At 46.5% G+C, this 14,122-nt stretch overlaps 6 protein-coding genes across 6 annotated transcripts; 3 read left to right on the forward strand and 3 right to left on the reverse strand.

Moving 5' to 3' along the window:
* Positions 1-145: 145 nt before the first annotated feature.
* On the forward strand, positions 146-3,381 carry FOMMEDRAFT_142379 (Piwi-domain-containing protein). Its single transcript, XM_007269201.1, has 5 exons — positions 146-265; positions 369-1,009; positions 1,066-1,547; positions 1,603-2,612; positions 2,665-3,381. Exons 2-5 carry the CDS (start codon positions 381-383, stop codon positions 3,328-3,330), a joined length of 2,787 nt encoding a protein of 928 aa, XP_007269263.1. The 5' UTR covers positions 146-265; positions 369-380; the 3' UTR covers positions 3,331-3,381.
* Positions 3,382-3,553: 172 nt separating this feature from the next.
* FOMMEDRAFT_148251 (uncharacterized protein) lies at positions 3,554-4,830 on the reverse strand (the record flags this gene model as incomplete). The annotated part of the gene is made up of 6 exons (XM_007269202.1): positions 3,554-3,745; positions 3,810-4,009; positions 4,063-4,175; positions 4,229-4,400; positions 4,460-4,655; positions 4,711-4,830. The coding sequence occupies 6 exons, from the start codon at positions 4,828-4,830 to the stop codon at positions 3,584-3,586; spliced, it is 963 nt and encodes a 320-aa protein (XP_007269264.1). The 3' UTR covers positions 3,554-3,583.
* Positions 4,831-5,400: 570 nt separating this feature from the next.
* Positions 5,401-7,697, reverse strand: FOMMEDRAFT_148252 (prolidase). The gene is made up of 9 exons (XM_007269203.1): positions 7,636-7,697; positions 7,506-7,573; positions 7,374-7,448; positions 7,188-7,225; positions 6,579-7,136; positions 6,309-6,523; positions 6,167-6,252; positions 5,767-6,108; positions 5,401-5,701 (listed from the first exon to the last, which is right to left on the reverse strand). The coding sequence occupies exons 1-9, from the start codon at positions 7,646-7,648 to the stop codon at positions 5,489-5,491; spliced, it is 1,608 nt and encodes a 535-aa protein (XP_007269265.1). The 5' UTR covers positions 7,649-7,697; the 3' UTR covers positions 5,401-5,488.
* Positions 7,698-7,724: 27 nt separating this feature from the next.
* Positions 7,725-8,919, forward strand: FOMMEDRAFT_22277 (ribosomal protein S5 domain 2-like protein). Its single transcript, XM_007269204.1, has 4 exons — positions 7,725-8,026; positions 8,096-8,555; positions 8,609-8,773; positions 8,825-8,919. Exons 1-4 carry the CDS (start codon positions 7,737-7,739, stop codon positions 8,906-8,908), a joined length of 999 nt encoding a protein of 332 aa, XP_007269266.1. The 5' UTR covers positions 7,725-7,736; the 3' UTR covers positions 8,909-8,919.
* Positions 8,920-9,205: 286 nt separating this feature from the next.
* Positions 9,206-10,469, forward strand: FOMMEDRAFT_91336 (acyl-CoA:6-aminopenicillanic-acid-acyltransferase; the record flags this gene model as incomplete). The annotated part of the gene is made up of 3 exons (XM_007269205.1): positions 9,206-9,259; positions 9,335-9,757; positions 9,831-10,469. 3 exons carry the CDS (start codon positions 9,206-9,208, stop codon positions 10,467-10,469), a joined length of 1,116 nt encoding a protein of 371 aa, XP_007269267.1.
* A 287-nt stretch (positions 10,470-10,756) lies between these two features.
* On the reverse strand, positions 10,757-12,900 carry FOMMEDRAFT_159198 (uncharacterized protein; the record flags this gene model as incomplete). The annotated part of the gene is made up of 4 exons (XM_007269206.1): positions 10,757-11,581; positions 11,642-11,739; positions 11,779-12,693; positions 12,744-12,900. 4 exons carry the CDS (start codon positions 12,898-12,900, stop codon positions 10,757-10,759), a joined length of 1,995 nt encoding a protein of 664 aa, XP_007269268.1.
* Between the last annotated feature and the right edge of the window lie 1,222 nt (positions 12,901-14,122).

A 14,122-nucleotide genomic window follows, 5' to 3' on the forward strand; every position in this document is an offset into this window, starting at 1 on the left:
ACTCTAGCGGTTCATTTACCGATTCAATACCATAATTCAAAGCCACGGGGCTGTGGCATCCTTTCTGTGCTTCGAAACCAGTTCCAATAACGCTATGAGCGCTTACGTTCCATATATGTGAGGCTGGCTGTCCGACTGGGTATACGTGAAGCAGCGTGTAAGAGTATGCAATGATATCTGAACTTTAAACGGGCGCTTTGTTGTATTGGTATTCAAAATAAATCGAAGCATATAGAATGGAAGGCAGAGTAGTCGCCTGATTGAGGTGTGTGTCTCATTATCTCCATAACTATAAATATTAACTGGTTGTTCGTGTACATTCCTTGCCCCCCTTTCAAATACCTGTACCCCTTCGCACCAGAAATTAGCGCATCTCTATCATGGACAATACTCGTGGGAGAGGTAGAGGTCGCGGTATGCCTCGAGGTAGTGGCTCGCGTGGGGGTCCAGGCTCCCGCAGCTCCTCGTCATTCGCATTTGCTCGTGGTTCTGGGCGGGGCCGGGGAAGAGGAAAGGCTCCAGTGCAAGTATTTGCACCAGATGTGCCCGTGCAATTGGACACCCGCCTCGATGACAGGGAGCTAACAGCTCTTGTCTCGCAATTTAAAAGGCTTTCGACAACCACCCCTGGCCGCGTTCTGCGCCCTGGGTTTGGGAAACGTGGGGCAGCAATCACGCTTCGCGCAAATTTCTTTGCGTTGAAGTATCCGAAAGACTGCGTCTTATATGACTACCCTATTGAAGTCACACCTCCCGTGAAGAAGGAGGAGAAACGTCTCAGAAAACGCTTGTTTGATTTGTTTGAGTCGTCGCAAGAGGTTGCACCTCACCTCGGGTACATTGCCCACGATGGGATGCAACGCCTCATCGCGAAGATACCCTTGCCGGTCGCCTTTTCCGTATCGATCGCGTTTTACGAGGAAGGACGGGCCAGACCACACCCTGGAGGAAAGACGTACGTCATCAAGCTGGGCGAACCAAAGCAACTGAGGTCAGCAGACCTCGACCGGTAAGTACAGTCATCTGTCCACCCGTTTGTTGTTATTGACGCCTCTTTTTTTCAAGGTATCTTCAGGGCGACGATGCACAGTACAATGCCTCAGACATCATATCAGCTTTTAACTTGGTAACCTCATTTCATGCCGATCGCACAGGTATTCTATGTGGAAAGAACCGCTATTTCTTCCCACCCGATGTACTGAAAGAGTCTCCCTTTGCTCTTGGGGATGGTTTGGAGGCGTGGAAGGGATTTTTCTCCAGTGTGCGGCCGGTCTACAAGAGTCTAATGGTCAACGTGAACGTTTGCATGAGCGCCTTCTATATCCCACACTCGAAGCTCAGCGATGCAATACTAGAGTTTCAGAGGCGTTCACGAGGTGCAGGGGCTCCTCGGAACCTAGATGGAGGTGTTCGAGTCACGACTACGCATCTGGGTTATCGCAAGAAGAACAAGCTTGCTGGTTTTGGTCCACATTCTGCAAGGAAGACTATATTCCAATGTGATGAATATGGCGGTAAGATCAGTGTCGAGCAATACTTCCAGCGAAGTAAGTGCTAGCATTTTGCAGTTTAGGGTTGTTTGATTGACTTCCGTTTCACTAGAGTACAGGATCAAGTTGAATCACGCTGACGATATGCCTGTAGTCAATATCGGAAGCAAGAAGAAAGTCGTCTATGTCCCAGCAGAGTTATGTGAGATTGAGGCAGGCCAGTCATACAATGCCGCACTTTCCGCCTGGCAGACAAAACAAATGATAAAGGCGGCTTGCAAACCGCCCTACACCAATGCACAGGCGATTTCCCAGCAGGGTCTCAATATACTTGGACTACGCAAACGCGCATCGCCGATACCGGGATTCGGGATTGAAATATCCACTGAATTTGCTGTTGTTCCTGGTCGGGTTCTCTCACCGCCTAAGGTCCTTTACCAATCGGGCCGACCCAAAGTCGCAAACGGTTCATGGAATATAGTAGGCGCGGAATTCTCGCGTCCTGCTAATTTCACTCGGTTTGCTGTACTTGTCTTGAGTGACGGCCTTGAAGAAGATTTTACACGTGCCTCTGACAGTGCGCTAGAGGGCGTCATCAGCAGTATTGTAGAGAAGTGCCGTAACAGTGGGATGGGGGTGGATGACGAACCTCTTGATATAATATTTATTCGGCTTCGCGACGAGTCGGACTCTTTACGCGTTCAAGCCATCACCGAGGCCGAAGAATCCATCAAGAGCTTGTCAAGTAATCCGAACATGGTTCTGGTGTTCATGTCCTCGAAGGATCCCGTCATCTACCCTGGCATTAAGAAACTATGCGATATGAAACTCGGAATTGCAACGGTCTGTATGATTATGGAGAAAGTGCGTGGCAAATCGGATCAGTATCTTTCGAACATCGCCCTCAAGATCAACACCAAGCTCGGCGGGTTAAACCACCAACTACACTCAGACTCTCTGGGCTGGCTGAAGAACACTATGCTTGTCGGTATGGACGTAACTCATCCTACGGCAGTCGGGTGCGTGAAGGGAACTCCATCGATTGCTGCCGTCGTTGCATCGTGCGATAGTGACTTCATGCACTACCCAGCAAGCTTGCGTTTGCAAGGACATAGAGTAGAGGCACGTAATGTCTATTCTCAATGTGCCGTTTTCTAACCAATGAAAATTACAGATGATTAGTAAAGTCAAAGACATGGTGATCGAGCGTCTGGAAGAATATCACAAGCGTATGAATGCTTATCCGGAACGTGTCGTCGTTTTCCGTGATGGTGTTTCCGAAGGCCAGTTTAACCTAGTGCTTACCAAAGAATTGCCCGAGATAAAGGAAGCCTTCAAGTCGTTTAAGCGTTATAATCCGAAGCTGACAATAGCGATCTGCGGCAAACGTCACCACACTCGGTTTTATCCAACTAAAGCGGAGGACGCGGATAGGACGTCCAACACGAAGGCAGGGACAGTCGTCGATAAAGGTGTCAACGCAGTCTACGACTTCGATTTTTATTTACAGGCGCATGCTGCACTACAGGGTACGGTACGAGCGACGCACTACACAGTCATCTATGACGAGAACAAGTTCTCCGCAGACGAACTGCAGCAGGGTATTAACGACGTCAGTTACCTATGGGCCCGGGCAACAAGGAGTGTGAGTTTGATTCCTCCGGCGTACTGGGCGGATCGTGCATGCGAACGAGGCAAACATTACTTGCACGGTATTTATCCTCCACCGAAGAATAGTCGAGAGAGTAGGATGGATGAGGTAGAGATAGATCAGAAGGCAAAGGAATTGTGGGGCGAAGGCATCCACGAGAATTTGAAGGGAACGATGTTCTATTTGTGATTATATAGGTCGGCATTCGGAGTCAGGATTTGTATATATATAAACATTTAGGAAGCACAAGTAGACTCATTGCCAGTGCTTACAATTGCGACATAGAAGCCTAAAATTTCATTATTGCTGCCAATTCACGTAACAAACTCAGACACCAAACAAGGAGCATAAAGAATTACGGAAAAGTAGTGGTATAGGAAGAGCAGTCCAGAATCTCGTCTACGGTGAAAAACAACGGTATAGTCGCCTCAGCGTTTGACCATTAGTCAAGAGTGAGGTCAATCGCGCCGTTTGTATCAAGAACAAATGCCGCGGACATTGAAATCTCGTCTTCTACCTTCACTTCCAGCTTTACTCTTGCGCTCGCTTTACCCTTGCTCTTCCTCAGTTCTTTGAGCTTACGATCAACTTCTGCTCGCTGTTTCTAGTTAAATAAGATTATACTTTGCTGAGTTGACAAAGAAATGGACAAAGCGTTCACCACTCACAAGTAGTTCCTGCTCCGTTTGATCAATATCCGATAGGTTTGTTACGTCCCTCTCAGCCTTAGCGTTGGACATTCGTCGTCTTTTACGTTGATTCTGGGCGGGTGTGGTATTTGACCGTCCTGCAACAGACAGTGGCTCTCTAGCACGTTTGCTCTTCTCAGTTCGCGCAACTGGAATAACCTCGAGAGCTTGAAGAATTTCTAACTATTGGGTCAGAAGGTTGCGAATAGTGTGTGTGCGAAAGTCACCTCACCCTTTGGACGATAGATAAATCGGAAAGTCACATATGGGCTAACATCTATACCGTATGGCTTCGTGCGGATCGTACGCAGTCGCCTATTAGGATCATGCACCGTATCACCAAGCCTTGGTATTCTGTAAGAATGTCCCTTTCTTTTAAACTTGTTGTCTATACTCACCCAATTCTGTGGCACCCCATTTTATTAGACTTTTTGTTGAGTGGCATGTCAAGGTCAATAGGTACAGTCCTTGGTTTGCACTTTTCTGATCTTGAAGTACTAGTGACAATGACACGAAAAAGAGAGATCACTATGGTACCCATATCCTTTGATGCTGCAACACCACCGTTGTCTAAGCACAATAGTTGCAGGACATTAGTTTACTGTACACAGTAGTAAACCATGAATTACCTGTCAGAATGACATGTGCGAATTTGTATGGCCAATATGTTTTGGTGTCTTGATTCACCCCTCGTATGGAACCACAGTTTTCCCCATCCTCATGGCACCATGTCTTAGTTCTCATATGAACTCCATCCGTTTCTACTGTAGCACGGGTAGATATCTCCAATGGACACTCATGATTTTTCCATTGGATTTGAAATATCTTAGTTAAGCTGTATTTAGTGACAAGGAAATAAGTTGTGTCAAGCCCTGCATACCTTTCCAGCCTCGCTAACAATATAGCACGTCACTACATCATTCTCAACTTCTGTTTGGTATTCCTCATAGCGCTTCTGATCCGACTCGATCCAGACCTCATGGTTTTTTAAAATCGGCATTATTGTCAGATCGGCAACTGTGAGGCAAACGCTTTCAGACTTGTAAGACTATGAATGTAAAGGCTACGTTTGAATTACTGACTGACCTTCCTTTATTACATACAGAAAAGCTAGCAGCTGTTGCAATCAGGGAAATTGGCTTATTGGTGACGTTGACTATGTGGAGCAAGCGTCTCAAAGGAACACTCGTTTGGATGAGACGCACAAAGAAACGATCGTTTATACAGAGAGACGGAAGCAAAACGCCACCCGGACTATTTTGTCCTGCACGTGATCGTTCACCTATAGGTCTATGCCAAAGACATTTCAGATTCAGACAATTTAGAAAGTCAGGGCAAAGGATATAATATTCAACTCAATGTTAGTTTTGACATTTACGGATATGGGCATGGGATAGAATTTTCAAATAGTAAAATCTTCATTGTCGACTCAACGAGAGAATAAACATGTGACCCTGGGTGATATGTTTTACTTTATTTAATATGATTTCTTCAGGATAAGAATACTGCATTGCAAATACTAAGGTGTATTCACATCTTACTTTCAGTCGTCCTTGCAGTTTGATTCCAAATCAAGGTGCATATTGATACAACTTTCCAAGTTTACGTATGCATACAAATTATTATTTCCGCTTGTCCTCAATCCTCAACGTACATTCTTACAGCTCCCCAGAGCAAACACCTTCAATCCAGCTTGTTTCCTTACCAACGGTGGTAATATTCTCGTGACCGTCGGCCGTGATGAGTACAACGTCCTCGATGCGCACTCCACCGACAGCTTCGTAACGTGCTAGTACCGCGTGATCAATGTGTCGAGAAGAGCGTATTGGTGCGAGTAAATGCGGGTGGAAGTATATGCCAGGTTCAACAGTCTATTTTCAAGTCAAAGTCGTTTTCAGTTCAAGTCATCAGAGTGTGAAAGCAAAAAAAGACATACAACGACCATACGCTCCTGAAGAGGTAGCCTCAACCTCAAATAAGTATAGAAATCCGGACAACGGAGATCCTTTCCTTTGCCAATCGTATTATTAACAGCTGGTCTGCTGGCACTCGGAACGTCGTGTACGTCCAGTCCAAGACTATGCCCGACTCCATGCGGGAAGAACGCTGCACTAACACCAGAGGCGAGAATCGCTTCTTCTGAGTTCCATGAACCTGAATTCGGTGACTCAGGTGAGAGGAAAATGCCGAGTTTCTGGAAACCTTTTACAAGGGTACGGTGACAGAGTAGTTGGACGGCGTCCCAATGTAGTCCGGGCTTCAGAATTTCCAGGGATACCTAACGAATGCAAATAAATATAATTAAAAGTCAGAAACACGGGCTTCCGTGAATTTACCTTCTGCATCTCGAGTACGAGCTCGTAAATCGCACGAGCCTCTGGTGTAAACTTGCCTCCATTACCGACAGGCATAGTCCTCGTGACTTGGAAGCAAGTTCAGAACCAAAAAGAATCATCATAAGAATGTACAGAGACTCACTGTCGCTGGCATAGCAATTCCATTCGCACCCAGCATCGATGAGTAAGACCTGTGGCTGCAAATCTTTGGCATGTCCATTAACGAAAGACCCATTATTGTGGTGATCGTGCGGTGCTACAGGCCCCCAAGCGAATTCCTTGTCGTTGCAACAGTAATGTAAAGTAGCGGCGCGAGTGGAAGCTGCAACGATTGGAAGATACGCCTGTTGAACGGATCTACCGAAGTTTCGTTAATTACCCAGCCCATATCTGTTTAATTACAGAAACTCACCCTTCTCGTCGACAAGACGCAACGAAAATCGCTTCAGCTTCAGCTTCCTTCTCGATAAGCCATTCACCAGGGAGAAGTGGACGCTCGATCGCTGCGCCAGGTTCACGCTTGATCAAGCCCCTAACGGCTCGACCAAGGGTTCGCATGACAACTTCATGAGCCCGTGAGCTTATCTCATTTGCTTTTCGAATTTGCGTAATTTCGTATTCTGTCTTGATGAGACGTGCTTGATGCAGTGCAGAAAGAAGGAATGCATCCGTTGGAGAGAGCTTTAACTGCGTAAAGTCGCCCTTGAGTTCCGGAAAAAGTGGAGATCCGATGGGTAGGGTGTGGAATATAGCATCAGGAAAAGCCTTCTGGTAGGTAACGATAGCATCGGTGAGAGCAGGGACGTAGGCGAGTCGCGTAGTTTCGTAGAGTTGAGAAGCTTCGGCGATTGAGGGAGGAGGGATACTCCACATCAGGTCTGCAAGCTGTATCTCAGGAATGTAAAGCTCGATAGCAGGTGCAGACGATAGATATGTTCCGGCTTGGTAAACCAAGAGAAGATAGGAACCGCTAAACTGCGCTCAGTATCATGGATGCCTAGAATATCAAAGTTCAACTGACGGAACATCACATCCGGAAAGGTAATAAAAGTTTGATTCCTGTATGTAGAGCAATTGTCAGCAACAGACGATTTCTTTAGACGAAAATCTGGATGCCACATCAGTGCCATTTGGACGACACTATTCCGTGGGAGCCGACAGAAATAGGTTCGGAACGGAGGATGCAAAGGCAAAGGCAACTCCTTACCTGACGGAATGGCATTTCACGATCCGTATCATTTCTGTAAGGTGTAACTCCACCAGCAAGTATCACAATTTGGGGCTATTAGTTCGCTCAGAATCTCCAAAGGATTTATGAAATGTATGCATATAAAGCAACCTTTGTACGATCAGCTTCGGGTATAAGCTGCATAAGCTTCTCAAATGTGTTTAAGACGTGCACGCGAGCTAAAGGAGTTTCCATGCAATTAAGCACATTTTCTATATGAAACAAGGGGTAAAATGGATACCTGGATGGATCATACTTGAGGATAGGTAACTGGGAGTCAGTGTCAAGTTACGAGCATGTCATGCAGCGGCCCGTGACGCGTGCGACTTTCTTCTGCCCACCATGGCCTCTTCAAAATCTGAACAAGCATATATTCAATCGTCTTTACTGGCCGACCCACCTTTTCGTACTGATGGAAGGGCCCTTGACGATTATAGGCCAATAGCTCTTGAAACGCAAGTAGCACCTCTGGCAAATGGTAGCACACGAGTGAGCATCGGTGGTTCAAGTCTCGTAGCGGTGGGAGGTGGACTACCAGGCACAGAAGTACTCGCAGTGGTCAAATTGGAAGTGGAGGACATCGTCAATGGTGATGGTGTCGATGGGGGTCGGATGGTGTGTAATGTTTCTTGGTTCGTCTCGTTACTCTCGACTTAGAATTTCTGAAAATTTATTCGTGCATGTGTTGCAAATAATTACAGTTCCTCTGCTGCCTATCCGAGTCACAACCACAACGCGATAGATGAGTTGCAAAACGAATTAACTAATATCCTTCACGAAACCCTGTCCGACCCGACCCTTCGTCCGAAAAACTTGTCCATCCTTCATGGCAAGAAGTCCTGGCTCCTGCATCTCGACCTCTTAATCCTTTCCGACACTGGTAATATTTTAGATGCCCTCTTCCTTGCGGCGGCAGCTGCTTTGCGTGATACACGTGTTCCACGAACGCGTTCTGTAGAGTATCGAGCACGTAAAGAAGGGAAATTGGCGGTCGACCGATTAGTTTCAGAAGACGCAACAATGGCCGACGAGGGTCAAACAAGTGGGCTTGATACTCGAGCACTACAGAAAGCAACCGATTTTGAACTGGAAGACTACTGGGATGAAGGCGAGCTACTGCAATGCGAAACGCCGTGGCCTTTGTGTATTACTTTGAATCTGGTCAATCTATTTGCTTCTGCTGCTTGTTCAATAATTGATGTAACCCTAACTAGGTACCTCCGATACACTATCTAGACGCAACTTCGATAGAAGAGGGCGCAACATCTCTCCGCTTGATCCTGTTTTTCTCGCTCCATGAATCTGGATCAATATTGCAGGGCATGCGATTGTTAGGGCCTGGGGAGGTCAACGCGTCTCTTCTCAAAGCTCTCCTACGTGTAAGCGTGCAAACTTCGGTTATCATTATTCGATATTCATGCATCATACAGCATGGTGAACGTTACGCTCGCGAGCTTCAGAAAGCGTTAGATGCCCACTTAATTAGCAAAACTACGAAACATCCTTCAATATAACAGAATATTTGTCGTGCATCTTTGCCCGCTTTATCTTAAGAGCAAGATTGTCTGACGAGTTGTACTCGCTGATTATGAATACGGTTGGAATCGTACATCCCAATGCATTGCCATCCGCGAAGATGTGAAGCCTATGGAGAGGTATAACAACTACAACAATGTGATTGGCTACTCACCTTTATTTTTATCGTGGTCTCGTGGTCGAGTTCGGATGCAATTCCTCATGGCCATGGTATAAGACTCGAGCTGACATACCCGAAGCGTCCGATTCGTGAGACTCTGCGATAGCTATACACTATGGTAGCGACACCATCGATACCTCGTATTGACCTAAGCGGGTCATCATATGAGGTGCGCCTGCTTTGTACTCTCTAGATGTCTGTTATCTTGTCAGAACCGTCTCACTCTTTCGTTCTCGCGTCATAGATAGGACTGCAACATGGAAGACTCCTCCGTTCCCAAATCCAAAGTCAACTCACAGTCTACCACTCGATATTCAAAGCCCTTTCTGGCCTCTCTTGGCCAAAAGTTCTAGAGTTCGCAGAAGCATTCCAACCGACTATCCAGAGACTCGCACCAGAACTCTATTCCGAGATGGAGGGTATCGCACAAGGTGCAGGTGTCCCACTGATTGAGATCGTTGCTTTGAATTCGCGGAGTGAGATTGCGCTTGGAACGCTTGATGATGGGTGTACGAGTCTTGCGTGGACTCTTGAGGACAGTCAGAGAAATGGATCTCGGCGACAAATTCTTGCGCAGAATTGGGATTGGACTGAGGATGTTGGAAAGAACCTTGCGAAGGCCTCTATCACTCAGCCTGGAGTACCGAAGATATGGATGGTTATCGAGGTAAGAAGTTCACAGTTTCTATGGTATTTACATAATAGCACGAGGCTTTCGCTTACATTTGAATACGATTAAGCCAGGAATCGTTGGAAAGATAGGATTCAACAGCTCATCCGTCGGCGTATGTCTCAACGCAATCCGTGCACGGTCGATCTCGACGTCACTACTACCGATCCACCTTTTGCTTCGCATCGCTCTTCAATGCACTTCGGTAGACCACGCGATCTCGGAGATTGAACGTCTCGGCGGTCCAGCCTCGTCCCAACACATCCTTATCGCGGACTCGAAATCCGGAGGACGTGGACTTGAGGTATCACCTCTCGGAAGCGTCTGCCTTCCACCAGACGCAAACGGTGTCGTAGTCCACACAAACCACTTCCTCGAGAATCGGCACGTCGAAGAGATCCCATGGAACATTGGATCGGAAACTCGGCTCACGCGAATTCGAGAACTAGTATCGCAAATTCTCTCGGACAATCCGAAATGTGATAGTATCACGCCAAAGCTTCTGCGTAAACGTATATTCTCGGATACTCAAGGCGCTCCGCAAGCGATATGCTGTTATAGGCCAGGGACGGAGACGGACGGACGCGCGATAAGCACTTTGTTCAATATCGTGATGCAGTTTGCGCCTGGGAAGGAACCGACTGCTGAAGTGCTTCTCGGGCGTCCGGGTCCTGACAATAATGGACCGGTATATCGTATGCCGTGGTGATCTGCATGTATGAATGCGGGCAGATTGGTGAATTTGTAAGTAAGCGACACTTGAGTCTCTAGGATCACGAACACCCTTATTGATTATTGATAGGTAACCAGTTAGTATTTAACCAGTTGATACTATCAGGTCTCAGAAAGACTCGTTTTTATCAGAGAAAAGTGAATTCAATACTAGTCGCTGTTCAGGTATGTACATAGGGGGTAGTGTACGTTTATGCAAGAACGGGATTTACAACTTAAGAATACGGTATCGAAGAATCGTACAGACAGTGTAAGTGGAACTTTTCAAGCACCTATATGAACAAGATTGACCCAATTCTCCGTCGTAGCGTCTTGCCTCTCCTCCAACTCCAACACAGCCTCGCGAAGCGCTCCAGCGGCTCGCTTGTACTTCGCTTCACTCTTTGGGCCCATATTCATATGCTGATAGATGACTTTTGCAAACCGTGGCCCATCTGGATCGTACAATTCCCACATGCTCCCGATCACACTCCTGAAACCACAGAATTGCATCGCTGCTGATAAGTGAAGTACTTCATCCTGCGCTCCCTCGTAATGCTGCTCTACGGTATGACAAGCTGATAGGAAAGCAAATTCGGCATTCGGAAGATGGGCTTTGACGATATCTAACAGGGAAAGACGTCCGTCGTGAAGTTTGAAGGAAGAGTCAAGAGGTTTTGAGTCCAGATGACCATGGCACGTGAAGTGAACCCACTTGGTATCTCGGAGAGACTCGATCACAGCATCCCGAGTTGCTTCATTGGTGATAAGTTCTTTCGATCGCATTCTGTACTTGCGTATCGTCTCAATCTCTTCCCACGCAGACGCTAGGCTTGTATCTCCGATTATGAGTAACTTCGTTTTTCCTTTACGGCTCACAGTTCTCGCCTCAATGAGTGCCGTGAGCGTTGGCGTGTATGACGAGACATATTCATCTACGAGATATTTCTTGCACCCATCCGGCCCTTCAAATGGTCCTGCGGCGTGAAATGGAAGTGCAGAAAGAATGGATGTAGTGCACCACCATATACGAGTCCCTTCACCAAAACCGAGCTCTTTTAGTTGTTTGACAATTTTTGAGACAACCAAGTCCCACAGTGCCTGCAAGACCTGCTAGAGCACTTCATTATACTCGGGAGAGCTTGCTCCACACTTCTGACGCGTGCCAACGAGATCCTTATATAGTCTCGTTGCTTTCTCCCGGAAACTGTCTTTCAGAGGGACACAGACAATCGGTGGGTCATCGCTTGGGAGAATTATAAGGGCATCTGACCGGACAACGGAACAATTTTAAATGATGACAGGACCTTCGTTTGCGGCTTGCTTCAAGGTTTTGAAAGGTCTGGCACTAAGGAAGTCCAAAAATCCAGGAAGTTGACGTATTTTGTTGATCAATTTCTCCTGTTCTAGGGAGAGTTGCCGCCTCAATTTCAACATCTCATCGACAAGACGTTGCGCCTTTGGAACGTGGTCGGACTCCGTTTTAACAATGGTTTCTTCCAAACCAGGGGATCGTGTGGGAGATACTGTCGCAAGAGTTTCAAGACGTCGGCTAACATCGGCGAAGTTTTCTGCGAGTGGCTTGTCAACCTCTGCAAGCCTGTCCAAAGGACCCCTGAAGCTACGCATCTGTGACCAAAGCAAAGCCCTTCCTTGCTCGAGAAACTCAACAGCTTTCTCAAGCTCTCCTATCTTAATTGCATATGCAGCTGCGTTTAGTACCAACATTCCGTTCGTATAATCTGTGGTAAGGAATTCATGCTGCATTTCCAATGTAGGACTAATTGTCAAGGCGTGCTGCAAGAGCGATGTGGCTTCGTGATAAGCACTAAGTGTGCTGTGATGGTTGTTTGTATGTGCTGCTACTGCCCAATGATGTGCTGCATGCAGTCGCAACAGAGTTCCGGAGAACTTATGAGTTGCAGCACGTTTAAACAGATACATGGACTTTTCCAGATTGCCTTCTCCATGTTCCTTTTGAAAACGTATGTGTAGCGATTCTGCAAGAGTACGCAGTAACTCAGAACAATGTGGATGGTCTTTGGGGCAAAGGTCTAGAGCATTCCGAGCTCTCGAGGTTGCTTTGTTCAAATCATCTTTCTGTCCAAGTGACTTGAATCGATAAAGAAAACAACGGGCAAGTCTGTTCAACGTATCAGGACGATGTGGTTGTCCAACTGGCTCAAGAGCAACTGCTTCCTGGAGGAGCGAGACTGCTTCGTCTAGTAAAACTAACAGTAGTTCCCCTTGTTGCCCATCCTCCCAAAAGCACCAAAGTAGTCATACAGAGCAGCTGCTAAGTGGCTAAGAGATATACACCGCTTTGTATGCCCGTATGGCCGGAGTTCCAGGGCAGCACGATGGTGTAGGATGGCCTCTTCTATGTCTTCCAGCTGTTTTCTCTGGACAAATCTCGACTTAAGGGCCATACCAAGGTTGTTGAGTATCCAGGCACGATCAACGTGTCCTTCGACGCAAAGAACCAAAGCTCTGCGATAAAGTGAGATTGCTTCTTCCAGATCTGCCTTTCTCTTGGTCTGCTCGTTTCGGGCGAGAAGGGAAAGAGCAAAATTACCTAGGCACAACGAATAATCGGCGTGACTTTCTCGATATAGAGCGAAAGACTCGCGGAAAAGTGAGATTGACTCGTCCTAGTCCTCGATTCGCCCGGTCTGCTCAAACCTTACACGAAGACAATACACCATGCTGTTCAGTGGCACAGAACGCTCAGGATTGTCTTTGGGGATTAACATTGAAGCCAAACGTCAATGTGTCATTGCTTCTTCCAGATCCTCTGGTTTTCCGTACTCCTCGAAGCGACTCAGAAGGGATCCTGCAAGGTTATTTAGGGACAGCAAATAGCCAGACTGATCGTTTTGCTCGAGTCGAACCTTCAAAGCATCTCGATTGAGAGAAATAGCATCATCGGCATCCTTAACCCATCCCCTCCGTCCAAACCGACCTGTCAAACACCGTGCGAGATTGTTAGCCAGTAAAGGCCAATCAATGTGGTCTTTGGGGTAAAGAGCCAAAGCATTACGGTAAAATATAACTGCATTATCTAGATCCTTTTCCGACCCGCTCTGTTCGTATCGAGTGTACAGAGAATCAGCAAAGTTGTTCAAGAATGCAGAGCAAGTGAAGCGATCAGGATATACTTTGGGAAAAGGAATAAAGCCTTGCAATTACAGAAAATTGCTTCATCTAGGTCGTCAGATTGTCCGGTATCCTGAAAGCGAGCATGCAACAAGCTAGCAAGGCAAGTCAGTGACTTAAAGCACTTGGATCGGCTCTTAGCATGAATAGCCAGGTTCAGAGTGCTGCGATAGGCTATAATTGCATCATCTAGGTCTTTTATACTCCCTGTATTCCTGAATCTAAAGTACGAGACGATTGAATGGTTGCTCAGTAGCACATTGCGATTGGGATGGCCTTTAGGCAAAAGATTTAAAGCTTCTTGGATTAAAGAAAATGCCTGCTCCAAGTCCCCTTCCCTCCCTTTCCTCATCACGAAAAAGTCGCAACAAATGTAATTAATAATAGCAAATGTAATGTAATAATGTACTTATATATTAATTACAATTCAAAATTACAATTATACTTTGCTTGTAATTGAAATGTAACAAATGTATATAAATATAATACTTATAC

This window comes from Fomitiporia mediterranea (assembly GCF_000271605.1).
Source record: "Fomitiporia mediterranea MF3/22 unplaced genomic scaffold FOMMEscaffold_9, whole genome shotgun sequence".
NCBI lineage: Eukaryota > Fungi > Basidiomycota > Agaricomycetes > Hymenochaetales > Hymenochaetaceae > Fomitiporia > Fomitiporia mediterranea.